This window comes from Mytilus galloprovincialis, chromosome 6 (assembly GCF_965363235.1).
Source record: "Mytilus galloprovincialis chromosome 6, xbMytGall1.hap1.1, whole genome shotgun sequence".
Lineage (NCBI taxonomy): Eukaryota > Metazoa > Mollusca > Bivalvia > Mytilida > Mytilidae > Mytilus > Mytilus galloprovincialis.
In genome coordinates this window covers 79,083,583-79,107,133 of record NC_134843.1, presented here as the reverse complement: position 1 = coordinate 79,107,133, position 23,551 = coordinate 79,083,583, and the positions used below count along the sequence as shown (strand labels likewise).

The 23,551-nt window shown below is 32.2% G+C and overlaps 3 protein-coding genes across 3 annotated transcripts in view; 2 read left to right on the top strand and 1 right to left on the bottom strand.

Moving 5' to 3' along the window:
- Window positions 1-1,045: 1,045 nt before the first annotated feature.
- Window positions 1,046-3,087, top strand: LOC143080437 (uncharacterized). Its single transcript, XM_076256281.1, has one exon. It carries the CDS (start codon window positions 1,063-1,065, stop codon window positions 3,070-3,072), a length of 2,010 nt encoding a protein of 669 aa, XP_076112396.1. The 5' UTR covers window positions 1,046-1,062; the 3' UTR covers window positions 3,073-3,087.
- Window positions 3,088-12,964: 9,877 nt separating this feature from the next.
- Window positions 12,965-20,751, bottom strand: LOC143080436 (uncharacterized). Its single transcript, XM_076256280.1, has 3 exons — window positions 20,434-20,751; window positions 18,252-18,440; window positions 12,965-13,830 (listed from the first exon to the last, which is right to left on the bottom strand). Exons 1-3 carry the CDS (start codon window positions 20,723-20,725, stop codon window positions 13,112-13,114), a joined length of 1,200 nt encoding a protein of 399 aa, XP_076112395.1. The 5' UTR covers window positions 20,726-20,751; the 3' UTR covers window positions 12,965-13,111.
- A 1,539-nt stretch (window positions 20,752-22,290) lies between these two features.
- The window catches only part of LOC143081033 (regulator of G-protein signaling protein-like), a 61,809-nt gene continuing 60,548 nt past the window's right edge, over window positions 22,291-23,551 (top strand). Inside the window, exon 1 of the mRNA XM_076257269.1 lies at window positions 22,291-22,309. Coding sequence (XP_076113384.1) covers window positions 22,291-22,309 — 19 coding nt within the window. The remainder of the gene's footprint in view (window positions 22,310-23,551) is intronic.

The following is a 23,551-nucleotide window of genomic DNA, read 5'->3' as shown; positions in this document are numbered from 1 at the left end:
CAACTTGACAGCATTCTAATATCAACATATACACAGAATGTATCACTTTATGTTTATTTGCAACATTTAAATCTGATTAACTAAGGCCATTTCCAGCCATGGACATCACAACCAAAATTGACCTTTTACATGTTTTACTATTCAGGTATCTGCAATATTTCACCTATTCATTTACATTATATAAAACTTTAACATTGTGGTGTAAGATATTTTCTCTTCTGGTTAATATGGCATTTATTACACGAATGTCTGTGATGTCGGTTGACCAACGACCATAATACGAATGGTTTGAATACATGGATGGCCATATTATTCGTGTCTATAAATATGGTTCTATATACATGTACAATGTATCTAATGATGAGACTATGTCCAATACTTTTCATCTAGTCTGTCCAACCGTTCTTTCATTCTTCTGGTATGATCAGAATTCCACAGGTTATAGGCAGTTCCTTTTACATTTTGATTTTCTTTCTCACTGTTATACTTTGGCAAGGGTTTCATCAGTTCACTTTGATATAAAGAAAGAATATCATCGCGCAGATTTTCCTGAAAACCTGATTTTTCAAATCTGATAGCTTCAAATTCATTTTCTAAATCTTTTTCCTGAAAGTCAATAAAATTCAATGTTTTTGTTCGTGTTTGTTTTTGTTGCGCTTCAGCGTTTCTGTGTTCCATTGTTTTCCTCTAGTAGTTGATGTGTTTCCCTTAATCGATTTATGACGTTTGAACAGCGATGAACTACTGTTGCTTCTATTTGCGGTAACCTTTTAAAAGTTCACAATCATAAAGATTTATGTTTTGATGTGCGTTGCAGCTAAATACCTAATTATTTACATTTCCAGTAATTTATGTATTCCGAAGGAGTTTATAGTAAAAATAAATGATATAATAATAAAAGAAAATGTAGATAAACTCCAGAGAAATGCTTTGTCAAACCCCTGGGGTAGCAACCCTTATATCTTTTTATTTCTATATAATGACCTATATATCTTTATTGTCTATATTTAGGTTTATTTTATGATCTTATTAAGAACGCGGAAGTAGTTTACCTGTCCTGACATGGCCGCACTGGTGAATGAATGCGATGTTTTGACCTGTCCCATATGTTTAGAAACACTAAAATCTCCTAAAAGTCTACCATGTTTACACAATTTTTGTGAAATATGTATCGGTGAGTTTATTTTATCAACAGAACGTCGATCAGGACATAAACTTTCGAGTTACCCTTGTCCCGTTTGCAGAACAGTTGTAACGCCCACCAATCCGGATAACGATACTTCGCAGTGGGTATTGTCCCTTCCGCAAAGTAAACAAATGGGTCAATCAGAAAGTACTAAACAGGAATGCTACATGTGCAAAAAGCAAAACAATTTGAATACAGCAACACACTGGTGTCGGGACTGTGTTGACGCGTTTTGCAAGGAGTGTTTACGTCTCCATAATCTTATGAAGTTTTCTGCAGATCATAAAGTTGTAAAGATCGATGAAATAGAAATGTCCGTCAGCGGAAGCGAGACTAATTTAAGTTTAATTTCTGATTCGTGCCCTATTCACAAATCAAAAATCTTTGAAGCGTTCTGTTTTGACCACCAGAAACTATGCTGCGTTCTCTGTCTAACATTACAACATAGAAAATGTGAAACTGTTCATGCTTTTGATGAAATTCATTATCTGAACAAAAGTAGTATATTGTCATCACTAGAATCGGAACTAATCGAAATGAAAAGTAAAATATATGAATTAAAAGAAGCAAGATTGTTTCACAAGGAAAAACTAGATGTCGTCTTCACAGAAATGGAGTTAAATGCGAGCAAGCATGTTTTATGTTTGAAAGAGAAACTGGATAGTTTGTTGGATGTGTTTACAAAGAATCTGAACTTAATCCGTGACGAACAGAGACTTTCTTCTGAAGAAAAGATGGAGGTAGTTGATAAACTCTCAAGATATATTGAACAATTACAAAACGTGTCAAAAACGGTTCAAGAACAGTGCAATTTAAATCAAACATTTATTTTCTTTGAACAATCCAAAGCCGAGCTTAAATCCGTAGTTCGTGAAGTAAAAGATGTAATCAATATAAAGTCAGTTAATAATGCTGAATTTATTTTTAGCAAAACACTGGACCAAGTCTCCAGCGTTGATTCTCTTGGTGATATTGAGTTTTCAACATCTAATTCGATTGATAGTGATGAATTTACTAGACAGTTATATCCATCAAAAAGTGTTTTACTTGACAAAAGTAGGCATCCACTTTCTTATAACAACACTTCATTTAAACATAATAAGACTGTTAATTTAAAAGGCTTTACCATTTACGGTTGTGTCTTTGTTTCGGAAACCATAGTTGTTTTAGGTGGAAGTCAGACATGTAAGGATGTCTTAACAGGAAATATTAAGACTCTTGACATATCAACTGGAAATATAACATCTGAATATATTATCGCGGAAACAGTCAAAAGACTTGCTTATGATTTCCAGAGTGAATCTCTATTTGTTTCCTACTATAGTTCAAAACTGCACTATTTGAAATTTGTCAAAGATTTCACAGCACATGTTACTCTCGAAAGAATCACCGAAAGCGTTGGCGGTACATGTGTATTCGAAAAGAATGTATATGTAACTGTTGAAAAGGCCGTGCAAAAAGTAAGCATCGAGCAATTAAAGAAAGACGTCATTCCACAAACATGTTTTAAGACTGATAATGTCTGTTCGTCTTTTAATGGACTTGAAATTGACTGCAAGAATGAACGTTTACTATACACATCTTCAGATTTTGGGGTGGTGTGTTCGTCATTAGAGGGTCATACAATCTTTTCTTATAAAGATAAAAACATGAAAAGTTATTGCTTAGCCATCTTTTCACAAGGAGACATATTAATAGGTGATCATAGTGGCTCCGTACATATTTTATCAAAGGACGGCAAACAAAAAAGAACTGTTATCAAGAAATGCAAAAAAGTTATCCTAATTTGGGATATTTGTTTGAACAAATCTAATACGAGTTCCGTTATTTGTGGACCCGACTTCATAGAAATATATGACATTGTTTCTACTAAACAAAAAATATAACATTTGAAGACATTGTTTAAACACTTAAAAATAATCAATCAGTGTACTAAAAAGTAAAAACACAAAAATACTGAACTCCGAGGAAAATTCAAAAAGGAAAATCAAAAATCAAAAGGCAAAATCAAAAGTCCAAACACATCAAACGAATGGATAACAACTGTCATATTCCTGACTTGGTACAGGCATTTTCTAATGTAGAAGATGGTGGATTGAACCTGGTTTTATAGCTAGCTAAACCTCTCACTTGTATGACAGTCGCATCAAATTCCATTACATTGTCAACGATGCATGAACAAAACAAACATACTCAAAGAGTAAAAATGTCAAAAATAGGGGTACAACAGTCAATATTGTGTTATCATCTTAATATCACTACATAAACAACAAATGTAACAAAGTAGCACAAAAAGGCATACATCAAATTTAACATTCTCATTTTGCTTTTCTTATACGGCTGAATTTATCTATGTAAAGTCTACCCATAAATGAAAGAAGGTTTTCATTACTGGTGTAAAATTGCGCGTTTGAAATTCGCACAGGTAGACATAAAAATAATTTTGTCGTATGACGGCATACATAAATGCAGACTCACGTAAAGTAGATATAACAAAAAACAGACTTACAGTAAAAATAATAAATAAAACAATGGTGTGGTTCAAAGTATGACGGGACACATAAGTACAGTTTCACGTCAAATACGGCTGAATTTATCTATGTAAAGTCTATCCATAAATGATAGAAGGTTTTCATTACTGGTGTAAAATTGCGCGTTTGAAATTCGCACAGGTAGACATAAAAATAATTTTGTCGTATGACGGCATACATAAATGCAGACTCACGTAAAGTAGATATAACAAAAACCAGATTTAACAGTAAAAGTAATAATAATAAATAAAATAATGGTGTGGTTCAAAGTATGACGGGATACATAAGTACAGTTTCACGTCAAATGTATATCATAAAAAACAGACTAAACAGAAAAAGTAGTCTTATTGAATAAAATAGTTTAGTCATTCAGATAGTCATTCTAAGGTACAGATACATATAGCGTTAAAAGTTAGAAAATGCAAGTTATGTTCATAAATAATGATGCAATAAGATAGATAGATAGATAAACGACCTAAATGAAAGTAACGTATTTTTTTTTTATTTTTAATTAAATATGGTCTAGGAAATTATTTTTATTTATATAATATGAATGAGTGAACACTCTTTATACTTTCTAAGAATACTGTAGATTAGAATAGTTGTCTCATTGGCAATCATACCACATCTTCTTTTTTATATTAGAGATTGCACTGTTTTGAATTGCAATATGTGAGGAAGGTAGCAACAAAATATAGAAAACTCGAAGGAACAGTAAATAATATGAATAACTCATATAAGATCAAGACAACAATTTATCCCATATCTCAATTTCAAAATTATAGCAAATTTTGTTAATAGTATAGTCATTGACTAGGAGTCTAAATAAAATATTTTTTGTTCTAAAGTAACAACATCTACAACTTGTTATATACAATGATATATTAGTGAAACGTTATTTCTTTTGCTTATCATTATTTCATTTCTTGGCTCTAACCTCAAATCGTGTGTTTTAATGACCTAACAAGAATATTGAATTGATTTACAAATAAAATGATGAGTTGCTTGAATGTTTGGTGTTTAATGCCTTTTTTATCGCACCATGCAATATCATAGTGGTCAGTTTATTAGTAAATTAGGGAACGACAGCAGAAGTAAACATATGTCATACCACAAGAAAACTGACAATCCTAATAAATTGCTATAAGCGGAGTTCAAACTCATCTCTGTGTTGACATGCTAGTGCAAGTGTAAATAAATACCGACCATTTAACATTATTAAATTAAAAAAAAATGCATGGGATTTGTTAATGACACAGCAAAGAAACGGATTTAAAATCATAATCATTAAAAATTATTCCATGTTGCCTGTTGCTGCTAAAAAGCACATTTATACATTCACAGCAATAAATAAAAATACTTTATATCAAACACAAGAGTGCACACACTGAAATGTCTCGCCTTCTTTACTAATCATTGATATTAAGATGTTAGTCCTAAGTATAAAGCTTTATTACAACTGTCACATAAACTTAACATTAACCAAGATAGCTAAACAAAGACCAATCAACCATGAAAATGAGGTCAAGATCAGATGAACCATGCCAGGCAGACATGTACAGCTAACAAAGCTTCCATACAACAAATATAGTTGACCTACTTCTTATAGTTTAAGAAAAATAGACCAAAACACAAAAACTTAACACTGTGCAATGAACCGTGCAATTGAGGTCATGGTCAAATAAAACCTGCGGGACTGACATATAGTTCATAATATATTTCCATACACCAAATATAGTTGACTTTTGGCATATAATATTAGATAAAAAGACCAAAACTTAAAACTTAACTTTGACCACTAAACCATGAAAATGAGGTCAAGGTCAGATGACCGCTGCCCGCTAGACATGTACACCTTACAATCATTCCATACAACAAATATAGAAGACCTATTGCATAAAGTATGAGAAAAACAGACCAAAACACAAAAACTTAACTATAACCACTGAACCATGAAAATAGGTCAAGGTCAGATGACACTTGCCAGTTGGACATGTACACCTTCCAGTCCTTCCATACACCAACTATACTAGCCCTATTGCTTATAGTATCTGAGATATGGACTTGACCACCAAAACTTAACTTTGTTCACTGATCCATGAAATGAGGTCGAGGTCAAGTGAAAACTGTCTGACGGGCATGAGAACCTTGCAAGGTACGCACATACCAAATATAGTTATCCTATTACTTATAATAATAGAGAATTCAACATTACAAAAATTCTGAACTTTTTTTTCAAGTGGTCACTGAACCATTAAAATGAGGTCAAGGACATTGAACATGTGACTGACAGAAACTTCGTAACATGAGGCATCTATATACAAAGTATGAAGCATCCAGGTCTTTCACCTTCTAAAATATAAACCTTATAAGAAGGTAGCCGCCGCCGCTGCTGCCGGACCACTATCCCTATGTCGAGCTTTCTGCATCAAAAGTTGCAGGCTCGACAAAAATGATATAATAGTTTTAAAAGTGCAGATAAATTCATGTGAGATGACTCTTGCAAAATATCTGAAGTAGCAAATTATCTAGAGATTACAGAGTTTTGTATGTTGGTGTTTGTTTTTGTTGCCTTTCAGCGTTTCTGCTGTTCCTTTTTCGTCTTATAGTTGATATGTTTCCATCGGTTTTATGTTGTATCTCAAATTTGTTTTCTCTACTTATGTACAATGGTATACTACTGTTGCCTTTATTGACTTGCAGTCAAGCTAACCTTTTTACATGGTTATTCTTCTACTTGTTACCAACATAAATTTACTGTTCCTGATTATTCTCTCACTTAAAGCCAGGGTAACTGATACCTTTTTCAAGGTAATACTCCCACTGGTCGTCAGCTTAATTCGTCTTCAAGTTAGAGGTTTAGCTAGCTTTAAACCCATGTTTAATCCACCATTTTCTACATAAATCAGGAACATGACAGTTTTAATCCATTCCTTTGATGTGTTTGAGCTTTTGTTTTTTCCTTGGAGTTCAGTATTTTTGTGATTTTACTTTTCCATGGTAATTCTCTAACTTGTCGTCTCTCACTTGTTGTCAGTTTAACTTGTTTTTCATGGTTATTATCTCACTTGTCGTCAGAGTAACTTGATTTTTATGGAGATTCTCCTATCTTCCGTCAGGGTATTTTAATGCTACGGTGAAATTTCCACTATTTGTCAGGGTTACACTGCTTTGTAAAAAAATAACTAAATTATCGACTAACAGGAAGTGAATGTTTCACATATCAAATTAGTTAAAATTTACAAACTGCTTGCTTAATAATGGTGGGTCGAACCTAGTGTTGTTGCTAGCCAAACTTTGTACTTTTATGGACAATGTTAAATATACAAACATATCACTAAAATGACACCATTACATGACAGGAAAACAGTACAAGTAAACGCAAGAACATTCAGGACAGAGAAATATACAAATAAACAATGCACTAGTACATTTAAACTTGATACTTGATAAGGTCATACTGTTTCTACATATGAAAATGCATGTACCAAGTCAGGAATATGACAGTTGTGTTCAATTCGTTTAATGTGTTTAAGACCTTTTGATTATGCCATTTGGTAAGGGAATGTCCATTTTTAATTTTCCTTAAGAAAGTTCGCTACTTAGTTTTAAAATAATAAGCTTTTCATAACATTAGTATATATTGATAGGGGATTATTTTAGGAATAAAAAAAGAGCGGAAAAAAATATACATGTCCTTGTTCTTGCTTTCGAAATATTAGCCATTGAAATGTCAGCGGGAAAATGTTCTCTCTTGATGTTTCATAGCTTAGCTGCTGTATCATTGAAAAGTTTAAGTTCTCACAAACTGTTAAAAATAAGACTTTTACAGATGTAAAAGATTTATAAAAAGAAAAAATTGTAAGGGTTCTGCGGAACCCAGTGTCTCGCCTACTTTTGCTGTTAATCGCAGGCTTAACAAAAACGAGGGGGAAAAATAATAAAAATAGTCCTCTCAATACTTTTTTTGATTGTAAGAAGCTTCTGTCCAAGTTTGGTAAAAATCCAGGAAATTTTATGAATTTAATAAATGTTTTAAAAACTTTAACTGCAGACTGTATGTAATGTTAACTGTGCATTTTTAAGTAGAAATACGAAAAAAAAGTTCAAAATTTTAACACAATTTCCTTCTAGGTACTAGCTTTTGGTCATAAACAAGCTTCTGTCCAAGTTTGGTACAAATGCAGGATGGTTTAAGAAAGTTTTTAAAATTTCGATAACTTTAACAACAGATTTTTATTTAAATGTTTAATGTTTCATGGCAGAAAAACTAAGTCCATTTATAAGTAAAATACGGAAAACCTTGTTTACAAAATTTACTTCTGGATACTATCTTATGATCATAAACGAACTTCTTTCCAAGTTTGGTAGAAAACCAGGTTAATTTAAGAAAGCTATTAAAATTTTAAAAACTTTAACCACAGAGCGAATATGTGTGGATGCCATCGACGACGGAATGTAGGATCGTTATGTATCGCTTTTTCGACAAAAGTCGAAGGCTCGACAATAAAGGGGTTAATGGGCAAAATTTGTTAAGGTATTCAAATGGATAAAACCAGGGGATTCCAAAAATCTGACAGAAATTCCAAAACATGACAAGCGAACATCTTTTATAAGGCTTGTTTTGTTTCTTTAGTCTTTTCATATAGGTTTACCACATACATCACATGGCCGATATGGTTAGAATGGCTAAAAAGTAGCTGTAAAACGGCGTGTAAAATATTGCTCAAAATATTTCAGTTTGGAACTTCCTCTGTCAATTTGGACCTAAACGGGTTATGTTGGTCCAATTTTTATTGTTTAAGTGAAAAAATGTTTGAAAGATTTGGCTTCATTTGATGACTTGTAGGGACATTGACTTAGTTCAAACAGTTGAAATCATTACACGAACCAACATTGCTCCTCTACCTGTTATCTTTAATTTGCGTGTTGTCGGGCCGTCGACTTTAGTCGAAAAAGCTAGACATAGCGATTCTACATTTCGTCGGCGTCGTCGTCGTCAGTGTACACAAATATTCACTCTGCGGTTAAAGTTTTTGAAATTTTAATAACTTTCTTAAACTATACTGGATTTCTACCAAACTTGGACAGACGCTTGTTTATGATCATTAGATAGTATCCAGAAGAAAATTTTGTAAAAATAAAATTCCATTTTTTCCGTATTTTACTTTTGATTGGTCTTAGTTTTTCTGCCGAGAAACATTACATTCACTCTGAGGTTAAAGCTTTTGAAATTTTAATAACTTTCTTAAACTATCCTAGGTTTGTACCAAACTTGGACAAAAGCTGGTTTATGGTCAAAAGCTAGTATCTAGAAGGAAATTTTGTTAAAATTTTGTACCTGTGTATCTGTATTTTACTTGTATATGGACTTAGTGTTTCTTGTAGCTAACATTACATACAGTCTGCATTTTAAGTTTTTAAACCATTTATTAGTTTCATAAAATATCCTGGTTTTTACCAAACTTGGACATAAGCTTCTTACAATAGTATCAGGAGGAATATTTTTATTAGTTTTTTTCCCTCATTTTTGTTTAGCCTGCGATTAACAGCAAAAGTTGGCGAGACACTGGGTTCGGCGGAACCCTTACAAATTTTTCCTTTTTATTTAAGACACACTCCATAAAAATACTTCTAAATAAATTCATCATAGATACCAGTACAAAAATATTACACTTACGCAAGACGATCGTTTTGTCTACAAAAGACTCATCAGTGACGCTCGAATCAAAAAATGTTTAAAAGGCCAACTACAGTACGAAGTTGAAGGCCATTGAGGACCAAAAATTCCTAAAAGTTTTGCCAGATACAGCTATGGTAATCTAAGAGATTGAAAAATAAACGCATCATTATAACACTAACTCTTCTTTTAAAAGGTGTGTCAGCAAGAACGAAACATGTACTCCATCTGATCATGCTGATAGTCATCATTATAAACTTATGTAAGCAACCAGAAATCCGGATCCAATTCTCCACAATGTACACATTAAAGTCATCATGGTCATGACACGTACAATTTCTATAACCTTTTCTTAATCCACAGAAAAGTTTAGCCGAAAATCCAAACTCCTTGTGCAAGTTAAAACATATTGATATATGTACCAAAAGTTGGACCAATATATGAACGCATAGAGAATAAAGGGTGCAGATCAATTTTGTTTCATATTAACAGACTAACGGAATAAAAACATAACGGTCATAATAAACATTCTATACATTTGCATATCAGATAAGATAAGATAAGAAGATAAGAATTTTATTAATCTAATCAAGAACCCATAAAGGGCATCATTTTACAACACAATATGATTGGAAAAAGCAAAACAGAAAACTAATACATACTATAACGTTATGGACAGGATCAGAGCCTAACACAACATGTGTTTTATATAACTATTATATTAAATCTTATCACAATAAAATACTAAATTACTTCATATATTTTGTTTACATCTGGACCTTATTTCTAAACCTTTAATAAGTAATTTCCTAGGCACATGAGAGTTGGTAAATGCTCATTTGTGAACAGCCAGAAATATTTCTTATCATTAGGGAGTTCATATACTACTGGCCCCCAAGGAGCCTATATCGCTCACTTGACATTTTTGTCAAATAAAGATGATACAATACAACAGTAACATTTTTGTTGGAAGCAGTTATTTAACAACAAAAACTCTTTAATTAATGAGTCAAGTGATGGTCATTTGATTTACTTGTGTTGCTCATGATGTTGTTGCTCGATGTTTCAGTCTATTCATTCCATTATTGTCGACAAGTATGTATCTGTATACCCCACAAGGGCTCAGAATGGGAAATAAAATATGTAATGGGTTTTTTTTTTTATTCATTCTAGTGTTCAAGAGTCACTATATTGTTCAAAAGTCGGCATTAGCAAACCACAAAAATGGGTATCAAAACCCCTTGGCATTATTTTTTTTAATTGGAAAGTACATATATGCTGACATTCTAAAACAGTTTTATTATCACTTTTATTTTATTATCTTTAACTGATTTCAAGATTTTTATAGACAATATTTGACATTTTACCCTAATGTTAAGTTGTGTTAACATGTGTTGTTGGGAGGCACAATCACCACGATCAATCAAGTATCGATCATTGTTACCAATGTTGGTCTAGTGGCTTCAGAAATAAATAAAAACGTAATGACGACAACGAGGGGTGCCAATGGAGAAATAAATTGTAAATTAAGTTGGCTTATCAAGAAGCTAGCATTATTTTGCTTTATATCTTGATTTCAATCTAAATATTGACAAGTCGGGAAAGGAGCTGTTGAACCAAGTGTTCATAACTCTGAAGGTTCGATTGTTTTTTGTATGTTTCATTTATATCAGGCGCTCCCTGTCCCCATTTCACTATTTATGAACGGCGAAAGATACAAAAAGGAAATTAAAACTCATAAATTGGCAACGATCTGACATTGCCATGGCAGAATGCGCAAAGCGACCAAAAGACAATCAACATCCGTCCAAATCATTTTGAAAAGAACTCGGCTCGAACCGGAGAGTTAAGGGCCGTCTTAGACTTGCAGTGAGGTGATTTTTTATTTTATTTTTTTTTGTTCCGTGTTCAAGGTCTTAATGTGACTTTGAGATTAAATTCAGAAATAAAAGCGCCGTTCCTTTTCTGCTTGTGAATTTTTTGTTCTGCATGTACTGATCTTGTCATTGATGTAATGGATGATTACCCATAACCTTTGATTTTCTATTCTTTGATACTAATTGTGAGCAACTAAGATTTCAACGTTAACTCCCTCAATCAAAGTTATATGGATTTGGCTATTTTGTTTGTCCTTTTTTCGTCACATCACTCTTCAACTGTATATTTTCTTGTACATCCTTGACATTTAAATATTCAGCTTTGAGCGCTTCTTGATGAAGGTTAATCCAGAAAAGCACCTCTAACGCATGAAAATCAAAACGTGCGGGTTACATCAACAGTGTATATACAAACACAACATTGAAAACTGAAGACTGTGCAACACGAGCTCCAACTCAAACTAGAGATTATCTTTGATGCTCTGGAAAAATAAGCAGATGCTGCTCCACATGTGGCACTTTATTAAACTGACAATACGACAACACTATATTACAACTTTTTTATAAGCTAAGATATTGTCTTGCTGTTTTTTTTTTTTTTTTTTGGCTCTTACAGTTTTGATACGTTATAATTTTCAAGATAAAAATAGTATCATATGAAATGATATGATTTTTTGCAATGGGTCAAAGGCCCATTAAGAACTAGGAGAGCTAAAAATACATTTAAACCATTATTGTGTGAAGTCTTATAACTAGTTGTTTCATATTAATTTGTTTTTTTACAAAATCACCCAACAGATGTCAATAGCTGAATATGTACTTTTGATCCTTTAAGATTATCATGACTTCATGTCTACTTCTTGTTTTGTGTTAAAGTATTTCAAACTTAACTTCTCTGGGTAGTGTTTTACATACTGTTACATGTAGTTGCATTGTCAATTGTTGTTTACCATTGGTGTCATAAAATTTTAGTTTATGCAATTATTGATTCTCAACTAATAAGGCCTGAACTACTTCAGTTCAACATGAAGTAATCCTTTAGGGTTATAATTCATTTTAGGCAATTTGTTATACCATTTAAAGGACAGAAAACAGTTTATCACCAACTCTTTAACTGACACTGTGTCCACTGTAAAACTTGGATTGGATTTGTAAAGCTATTCAATTAAACTATGGAAGGGTATATATACATGTATAGAAAATGACTCATAATGTCCACAAAACAACTACCAACTTTCTTTGAGTCATTTTGCACACATCAACTAAACATCCAACAGTTGGTGACCCAGGAAGAGCACTGTGACTTTAAGATGAAGAACAGCAATTAAAGCATTGTTGCTTTTTGTGGGTTTTTTTTTTTTTTTTGCTGTACATGTACTGATTCTTTTTCATGGATGGGTACCCAATATCCTTTGTTTTTATTTTCTATTATGTGTATAACAGTAATACCTTGACTACACTACAGTTTTAGTGAACTTATAAAATATTATCAAACAACTTGACAGCATTATAATGTCAACATATACACAGACTTTATCACTTTATCTTTATTTGCAACATTTACATCTGATTTACTAACTAAGGCAATTTACAAGCCATGGACATCACAACCAAAATTGACCTTTTGCTATTCAGGTATCTGCAATATTTCACCTATTCATTGACGTTATATAAAATAATCACTTTAACATTGTGGTGTCAGACATTTTCTCTTTTGGTATTTATTACATGAATCTCTGTGATTTCGGTTGACAAACGACCATAATAAGTACAGTTTGAACACCTTGATGACCATATTCGTATCTATAAATATAATTTTGTATATTTAATGATGAAATTATGTCCAATACTTTTCATCTAGTGCATCCAACCTTTCTTTCATTCTTCTGGTATGTTCAGAGTTCCAAAGGTGATATGCAGTTCCTTTAACATTTTGATTTTCTTTCTCACTTTCGTTCTTTAGCAAGGGACTCGTCAGCTCACTTTGATATATAGAAAGAATATCATCAGGCAGATTTTCCTGAAAACCAGATTTTTCAAATCTGATAGCTTCAAATTCATTTTCTAAATCTTTTTGCTGAAAATCCATAAAGTTTAAGGCCATCCATATACAGATCACAGTTCCATTATTCAAACCATTATCACTTGTATCACTGAAGAGTTCCATATCCTGAGACTTCAACATTCTGTCATTTTCTACATTATACATAAGAATCTGTACCTTTTCATCTGTGGCCAGGAATGATGGAATAAATAGATTTTTTAGCTTAGGATTATCCTTTGCTTGATAGAATGCATTTGTTATAGTTTGAGCAAATACTTGATCCAATGTATTTTCAACATCGTGTTTTCTCATATGTATTTCATTAAACTCTGAACTGTCATCACAATCTCTTGTTTCTGTAACATTGTCCTCTATTTTGACCTTTTTAGCAACTGGATCTGTTAACTCATATTCAAATTTATCCTCTCCATATTCATCAACTTCAGTTCCTATTTTAACAAGGCATCTGTCTATTCTAATATCTGGATGACCATGCCAGACAGCATGATTACCTTTAGATGTAAAATGAAAGAAACTTTAATCATGTTAATATAGGATTTAATATTAGTACATTTGTTCGAGAGGTTTTTTGAAACTGATTAACTCACCAAATGCAGCAACTGAGAGATCACAATTTTGTTTCTATAGCAGCATATTTTTTAAATAAAATTAATCTTATCATAGGTAGAAGGATTTAAATTTGGTACCCAAACATGAGTTTCACCTACAAAAGACTCATCAGTCACAATCTAATCATGAAAGTTAGACCAAATAAAGTACAAAGTTGAAGACCATTTAGGATAAAAAATTCATAAATGTTTTGCCAAATTGAGCTTAGGTCAGTACAATTTTGGTGATCTAATATAAATTTTATAAGATGTTGCTATAATTTTGCAGTCATTCAAAGGCAGTGCATGCATCATGTGCATAAAGATTTATGTATACCCTCAAATATTTTTTTGGCCCTATTCAGTGCATTTTTATATCATTATATAAATATGATGAAAAAGATTGAGTACAATGATTACCATAAAAATAGACCTGAATGTTGCCATTCTGTCTTACAATTTTTGTTTAGTGATCACCTGAATGCTGATGTTTAGACAATCAAATAAAACAGACTGATATAAACATGATAAATGAACAAGTTGTTTTAGTAATAAAATGAAACTCTGCTTATATTTTTGAGAAAAAAAACATCTAATTAAAATTTTAATCAATTTCAAAAAGTTGTTTTCTATTTATCATCAAAAAGCCACAAAACATGAGCAATCATAAAATCTATATTATCATTTAAATGCAGGTTTTTGATTTAAGTATTGAGAAAACATTTTTTTTAGTAATGTCGGTTATCCCTACGTTGTACATGCAACAATATATAGTGAAGATGACGGTGAGCAAAATATAACCCTATCAGACAATGATAACAAATTCTATGCTCCAGGGATATAGAAAATTTAAGGCATTCATGTATTGTCAACCAGGTGTTCCGCAGGGCGCAGCTTTATACGACCGCAGAGGTCGAACCCTGAACAGTTGGGGCAAGTATGGACAAAACATTCAAGCATGATACAGCTCTGAATTTGGATTGTGATCAAATTTTTGACATTATATGGTTTTTTTTTACACAAAACAAATGTCAAGATTTTACAAATCAATTAAAGATTTCTTCAAACTTTTTAAATCTAAAATTAAATAGTTGACACAGCATAGGTTTCTGACATAGAATGAATGTGGTCTAATGAACTTAAAAGTTTTTTTTTTGCCTTTGAGCAATTCACTATGCTGTTGAATATTAATCCTCTCAAAAAAATGTTTGAAGAAATTTTCTTTTTATTTATGAAATCTGAAATGAGAAAAATTTAAACCCCCCCCCCCTTTTTTCACATCCCCGTTTCCCTTTTTCCAAAACTGATATCAATTCAAATTTCTAATGGAGTTTGCAACAATAACTACTCTTTTAAATACATCATAAAATATTAAAATGTAAAATAAAGTGCTTGTTATCACTGAATGGTAAAGATTGGTTGGTAGTAAAAGTGAATATACATTGTTTATTGTATAAAACAATAAAAAAAACTTCATCAGCAACATTTTATATTGGCAAATTTCCAATGAAGTTATTTACATAAAGTTATTGGCAAATAAAAATAGAAAATGACATCATAGTCATGTCTGGCAAATGTCCAACATACATTATCTAAAAACATTTTAGATAAGATAAGGAATAAAGCTTCATCAGCAACATTTTATATTGGCAAATTTCCAATGAAGTTATTTACATAAAGTTATTGGCAAATAAAAATAGAAAATGACATCATAGTCATGTCTGGTAAATTTCCAACATATATTATCAACTACTATTCTATACAAAGAAAGATAACTCCAATTGAAAATTAATTGCTATTGCACAATATTGTGCAATTAGATATTTCTTGCTATTGTGCAATACTGTGCAATTGAAAATTTCTTGCTATTGCACAATACTTGATATGGAATCCTGATTTGGACCAACTTGAAAACTGGGCCCATAATCAAAAATCAAAGTACATATTTAGATAAAGCATATCAAATAAGCCCAAGAATTTAATTTTTGTTAAAATCAAACTTAGTTTAATTTTGGACCCTTTGGACGTTAATGTAAACCAATTTGAAAACGGGACCAAAAATTAAGAATCTACATACACAGTTAGATTTGGCATATCAAAGAACCCCAATTATTCAATTTTTGATGAAATCAAACAAAGTTTAATTTTGGACCCCGATTTGGACCAACTTGAAAACTGGGCCAATAATAAAAAATCTAAGTACATTTTTATATTCAGCATATCAAAGAACCCCAAGGATTCAATTTTTGTTAAAATCAAACTAAGTTTAATTTTGGACCCTTTGGACCTTAATGTAGACCAATTTGAAAACGGGACCAAAAATTAAGAATCTACATACACAGTTAGATTCGGCATATCAAAGAACCCCAATTATTCAATTTTTGATAAAATCAAACAAAGTTTAAATCTGGACCCTTTGGGCCCTTTATTCCTAAACTGTTGGGACCAAAACTCCCAAAATCAATACCAACCTTCCTTTTATGGTCATAAACCTTGTGTTTAAATTTCATAGATTTCTATTTACTTATACTAAAGTTATGGTGCGAAAACCAAAAAAAATGCTTATTTGGGTCCCTTTTTGGCCCCTAATTCCTAAACTGTTGGGACCTAAACTCCCAAAATCAATACCAACCTTCCTTTTGTGGTCATAAACATTGTGTTTTAATTTCATTGATTTCTATTTACTTAAACTAAAGTTATTGTGCGAAAACCAAGAATAATGCTTATTTGGGCCCTTTTTTGGCCCCTAATTCCTAAACGGTTGGAACCAAAACTCCCAAAATCAATCCCAACCTTTCTTTTGTGGTCATAAACCTTATGTCAAAATTTCATAGATTTCTATTTACTTAAACTAAAGTTATAGTGCGAAAACCAAGAAAATGCTTATTTGGGCCCTTTTTGGCCCCTAATTCCTAAAATGTTGGGACTAAAACTCCCAAAATCAATCCCAACCTTTCTTTTGTGGTCATAAACCTTGTGTTAAAATTTCATAGATTTCTATTCACTTTTACTAAAGTTAGAGTGCGAAAACTAAAAGTATTCGGACGACGACGACGACGACGACGACGCCAACGTGATAGCAATATACGACAAAAAAATTTTCAAATTTTGCGGTCGTATAAAAATGCAGCAACTGCCCAACAGATAAAATATTCCATAGGAATTATCATAATAAAATTACAGACCAAATTTCAAATGATTACTTAAACTTGTAAAAGCTGTAATCTTCATGTAGCAAATAAAAAATGTATGCTAAGTAGGTATTAAATGTCATTTTTGGTTAACTTTTGTGTCACTTGGTCTTTTGTGGAGAGTTGTATCATTGGCAATCAAACCACATCTTCCTTTTTATATTAAATTAAAAAAATCAATATATGGTCAAACAAGAAGAGAATGCTGGGAGATATGAAAATAGTAATATGATACAACATAACATTTATCAAGAATGTGTCCAAAGTACATGGATGCCCCACTCGCACTATCCTTTTTCATGTTCCATGGATCGTGAAATTGGGTAAATATCTAATTTGGCATTAAAATAAGAAAGATTATACTATAGGGACCATGTGTACTAAGTTTCAAGTTGATTGGACTTCAATGTCATCAAAAACTACCTTGACCAAAAACTTTAACCTGAAACTCCCACTTTCATTTTCTATTTTAAGTGGACCATGAAATTGGGGTCAAAAGTCTAATTTGGCATTAAAATTTAAAAGATTATATCATCATGATCATAAGCAACAAGTGTACTAAGTTTCAAGTTGATTGGACTTCAGCTTCATCAAAAACTACCTTGACCAAAAACTTAAACCTGAAACTCCCATTTTCATTTTCTATGTTCAGTGGACCATGAAATTGGGGTCAAAAGTCTAATTTGGTTTTAAAATTAGAAAGATCATATCATAAGCAACAAGTGTACTAAGTTTCAAGTTGATTGGATTTCAGCTTTGAACATCAAAAACTACCTTGACCAAAAACTTTAACCTGAAGCGGGACGAACAAACGAACGAACGGAAGGACGAACGGAGCCACAGACCAGAAAACATATTGTAGGTGGGGCATTAAAATTCAATACCAAATATCATATTGGTATTCCATATATGCCAAAATTCCAAGCTGTGTACTAGTAATATGCAACAAAAAGTTTTGGATGGTTGAATGGATAAACAGAAGGACAAATAGATGAATTAAAGAACAAAAAGACAGACAAGGCAAAAATACACCCTTCTGTGATACATATTGCACATATTGAACAAAATACATACATATATTATAAATATGTTGATAAATCAAATACATAATGTACATTGTATATCATTTCTTACCAAAAGTTGTATCTCCCAGTTTAAGATCTTCACCACATGCTGGACATTTTCCTAAATGGTTTTGAAACTCTTTATCATTCATATAACCTGAAGAAGTTAATGGTCCAAACAAATGATGGCTAAGAATTGCCTGTATTTCTGTCACAGTGTTTGCCTTTTTAACTTTTAACAATAGACTACTGTTATTTTCTGAAAAAGATTGAATGAACATGATGAATGAATGAATCTTTATTGCAAAAGCATAGACATGCTATGGCAAAATTAACAACATGTATTACATGATATAAAACATGTCATGAAAAGACAGCAAATAAAAAGCTGTGCTATAATCCCTCATAAGCAACAAGAAGCTAGCAACTTGAGGCGTCAAGAAAAGAATTTAGTGACAAGGAGTTTAATTCAAATTAGTATCAAGAAAGTTACTCTTTAGTATATATAATCAGATGTTTAAATTATAAATAAACTTTCTTGCTGCTCTCTTTTCTTCTTGTCACTAATATTTTGCTTCATGTGGATTCTTGATGCTTCTTCAAGTTCTTGTTCATTTGTTGTTGCTAAAATACTTCTTGTTGCTACATGTAATTAGAGAGACCAGGAAATCTGTGTCATTTGACACTTGACTTGACTGCTGTTACACTAATATGGCTTATATTTTACAGGAACAGCTGAGATGTCTAGCAATGCCAATGGCAGAAAAAGAAAGTAATTAAACTAGAGGTTCCAAGGAGCCTGTGTCGCTCACCTGATATTGTTATTTACAATTGATGCATGAAATAATGCAAACGTTATACTTTTGCTTTAGTTTCACAAAATATCAGTCAAAAACTGCATTTTCCCCCTTTTTGAAACAAAATACCCTCATGCTGAATGTGGCCAAGTTTGGTTTAATTTGGCCCAGTAGTTTCAGAGGAGAACACAGAAGATTTTTGTAAAAGTTAACGATGAGGACGACAGATGACAACGGACGACAGACGCCAAGTGATAAGAAAAGCTCACTTGGCCCTTCGGGCCAGGTCAGCCAAAAATAAGATCTAATTTATGAACGAGGTTATACAAGATGTACAATACTAAATAAAAACAGTCAGGGGTAGTACTTAAACAAGTGATTTCAAAATCACTTCTTTGAGTGGTTTCAGCTGTGAAATATTAAAAAATTTCACACAGACACAGACAAAATCACTGAAACAAGTAATTTGAGAAGTTAAAATGTAATCACTTCAATAAGTGTTTATAACATTTTTTGGATATTTTCCCCACAAGCTTGATTTTTTTATTGGTAAAAAAAACAAGAATCCCATTGAAAAAAACAACTAGGTACATGCAGACATTGTCTTTTGTTTGATAAGCCTGTCAGTTTTTTAGTTTATTTAAATATGCAAAAACTGGAATTATTTGTAGATCAGGACATAAACTTAAAATAAATCATTCTAATTCTAAAGAAAATCAATCACGTCACCTAATATTGTTGAGCTTTGTCTGAAAGTAAGAGTAGTTAATGAATATTTGATTACAAAACAATTCCCAAGGGTACTTTTACATTATTATCTTTATTTGCAAAACAAACAAAAACCAATTTTGGTTATAGCAAATACATAGACAAAACAAACATAATGAAAACTCGACAAAATTATAATAGATATGATAAAAACAGTTATTGGACTCCTTTCCTCAGTTCTAATGACTCTTTAATAAAAGTAACAACTACTTTTACATCAATTGGTGTTGATGGATTTAGTATAATCACAAGTTTATCAGTAAAATTAAGTGTATGAAAATTTACATATATGTTTGTATAAATGTATAATATTTTAGAAAGATTTCTCTTTTAGCATGTTTAATTTTATTAATTTTACAGTTAAAGAAAAAATGGAATTCATCGTCTAAAATATTACATATTTAAAAGCTTTAGCGCACTAACTTACTGCCCAAGCGAACTGGTGAAATTGATATCCAAAGATAAAGGGATAATTGATTTATGTAGGGAAATTATAGAAAGGTTTGTGAAAATATGGAAAATCAATGAAATTAGCATTTGAAGATCAAAAGGAAACACCAAAATTACTTAAATAGGTGATAACTGAATTTAAAAAATCACTGAAATAGGTGATAATAAAAAACAAAACTGACTTGTATAAGTAGCACCCCTAACTGAAAAAATGCTCTTTTGGGAAACTTGACATACCATCTTGTAAAAATTTAAACAGCCTAAAAACGCAATCTCTTAAAGTTTCTTTGTTTACTCCACAGTAACTTTCTGTAATTTCTTCAATAGCTTTCGTCCAAAACCAGTAACACGGTAAACCTTCTCCGACAGAGTACTCAACGCTCGCATTTAGAAATGATTTTTTGTCTTGTGCATTTGTATCTAATATCTTTATGTTATGAAAAAGTCTATTGTTAATGAATAAATCATTGTCAACTGAATAATCACTAAAGCACTGCCTAAAAATATTTTCAAGATTTCTATTTTCCATAATCTTCGAACTATTTAGTACTGGGGAATGAAACTAGTGACTGTAACTCAAAATCAAATCTCCCTCCGATGAAGGAGCACCTCATTTGACGAGTAATCCTACGTGTATATACACAAGTTAATGCATCCAATGACTTTAAAAATCCTTTATGTATCCCTACTCGTATTATAGATATTTATTCAAGATCGCAACTTGGGACTCGAGATACCGTGCTAGTATTGGCATGCATTTGTCTGACTATTGTTGTAGATTGAATGACGCTCATTGGATTTCTTAGCAAGGACTAGGAACACCATGCAATGATGGATGCATGTCTAATAGCCTCAAAATCAGAATTAAAAAGAGACTGACTTAACTTCTACGTGGTTAATCTACAGTCGGATTTCCAAGATATCGCAGATATACAATTATGAATTATTGCGCACACCACATAAACTAACCCGAATGATGTCAGTCGTTATATTCCGCTGATCTCCGTCTAAGGGAGCTACCATTTGATTTTTATGGGGGGGGGGGGGGGCTAGGATGAAAAATCTTGTCCTGCATTTTTTTTTAGTTGTAATCTCTGTCCTAGCTGCCTTTTTATTTTTCACTGTATTCGGTCCTGCCTTTTTTTTTTTGTTAGTTTATCCTGCTTTTTTTACCTAAATTGTCATCCTGCCTTTTTTTTTTTGCAAAGTGTCTCATCCTGCCTTTTTTTTTTACTCAAAACTCCAGTCCTGCCTATTTTTTTCAAATTTCATCCTAGCCCCCCCTCCCCCCCCCCATAAAAATCAAATGGTAGCTCCCTAATCTCCGATTGCTACATTAACGATAGGCTATAGGCCGCTAGAGGGCGCATAATTATTCGAGTTACACATAAACCGACATATTGCGGAACAACGAAAATGACAAATTAAAGAACAATGACATTAAAACTGAGTAAATGCTGATTTGTTTTTAATTTCAAAATAAAATATTCAATCAGAAGAGATGTCGCTTTCAAAAACCGTTTAAAAAGAAGTTGCCTGTTTTGGATTGTTTTCTAAATCATTATAAGATCTTATAACAATATTTTTTTCACGTATCGATTCGGAGCGGGACGAAGGTAATATGCTGTTAACGTTAATTCAAAGCCAAAGGCACTCATTCTCCCCCATAAAATTAACTCCCTACCCAAATTTTTAGTAAAGCCTCTGTTAACACATTTTATAAATAAGACGTTTCAAGCTCGGCTAAGTATTGCGGTTAAAGTCCAACACAACCGTAACCATTTTTAAATTAGTCTATGTAAAATAATTTTCAAAAATAGAATTATTTTACCTATAAAAAGAAGGTGTGGTATGATTGCCAATGAGACAACTGTAGGTCACCGTACGCTTTCAACAATGAGCAAAGCCCATACCGCATAGTCAGCTTCTTACTAACTTAATGATACTTATGTACTAACATATCTACCTCAATTAATCCTTATGGTTTATGTGACGTTTATTATTAGGGTAACGTCACAATGTTTGAATGGCCGCCTAACAACAACGTCAACAAGAAGGCTTCATCGGGGGAGAGGGTCGGACGCATTATACAGCATGGGGATGTTAGAAAACAGTAAGTATCATGTAGAAAATAATTCAAGTATTCATTGTCTATCACATGTTATTATATATTATGTACAATATATCATATCAAACAATGTATACGCACCTAGAACAAGTCTAAATTCTGTGTGACAGTGGCGGATCCAGGGGTGGGGCGGCGGTTAGACCCTCCTGTTCGGACGATCAATGCGTTTGAATGGGAACATATAGTTGGAACCCCCACTTACTCTGGTTGGGAGCCCCTTTTAAAATGGCTGGATCCGCCCCTGTGTGAAGACTGTGAAGTCCTACCACAGTTTACTGAATTTTGGGCCTTCCTTTACTTTAGGGGTCCCCACATTACTGTTGAAAAATAGAGGGTCCCACAATTATTGTATTTGAATACATTTTGTAATTGTATATTGTATCATGTATATAATATTCTGATTGTTTATATATTATTGGCTTGCATATACAATCTGTTGTATTAAAACTAGATATTTTTTGGCTTGTATATATAGGTTATGGGACCCCTAAAGTAAATGAAAGCATTATAGCACTCTTTTACTTTAGGGGTCCCAATTAAATAATCTTCATATGCTTTTTGGCTTGTATATAGGTTGTGGGACCCCTAAAGTAAATGAAAGGAATATAGCACTCTTTTACTTTAGGGGTCCCAATTAAATTATCTTTATATAAGTTGTACGAAATCTTTATATAGGTTGAGGGACCCCTAAAGTAAAAGAAGGCATTATAGCACTCTTTTACTTTAAGGGTCTCAAATTTTGTATTACAAAAAATAAAGAAAAGTGAATGTTAAGTCATTTTACTAAAGGCAAATGCATCTTAAAACAGCAAAAAGACTGGATAATTAATCAAAAAATTAAATACACTTACAGGTATATAGGGAACTATTTTTTTTTATATAGAATTACATACCACAAAAAAGTAAAGTCCAAAAATGTCGGGACCCCTAAAGTAAAAGAAGGCCGAATTTTGATATAAGCTGAACGTTTGGTAAACATATTTTTAAATCATGTAAATAGCTCATTCATTATACTGTAAGCTTTGACATTTTTCAGTAGAATCTTTAAACTTACTCTTTTTTTTGAATTTACATTATCTTGGATCATCTTTGTGAGCTAAATCTGGTCTTGTCTCAGATCAAAATAAATCTTAGAGTTCGTCGTATGTAATGGTGCTTTTCAGTCGTTGTGGCTTATGTTATCTAAATATTTTGGTAGTGGTAAGTGCATTTGTTATTGGATTACTG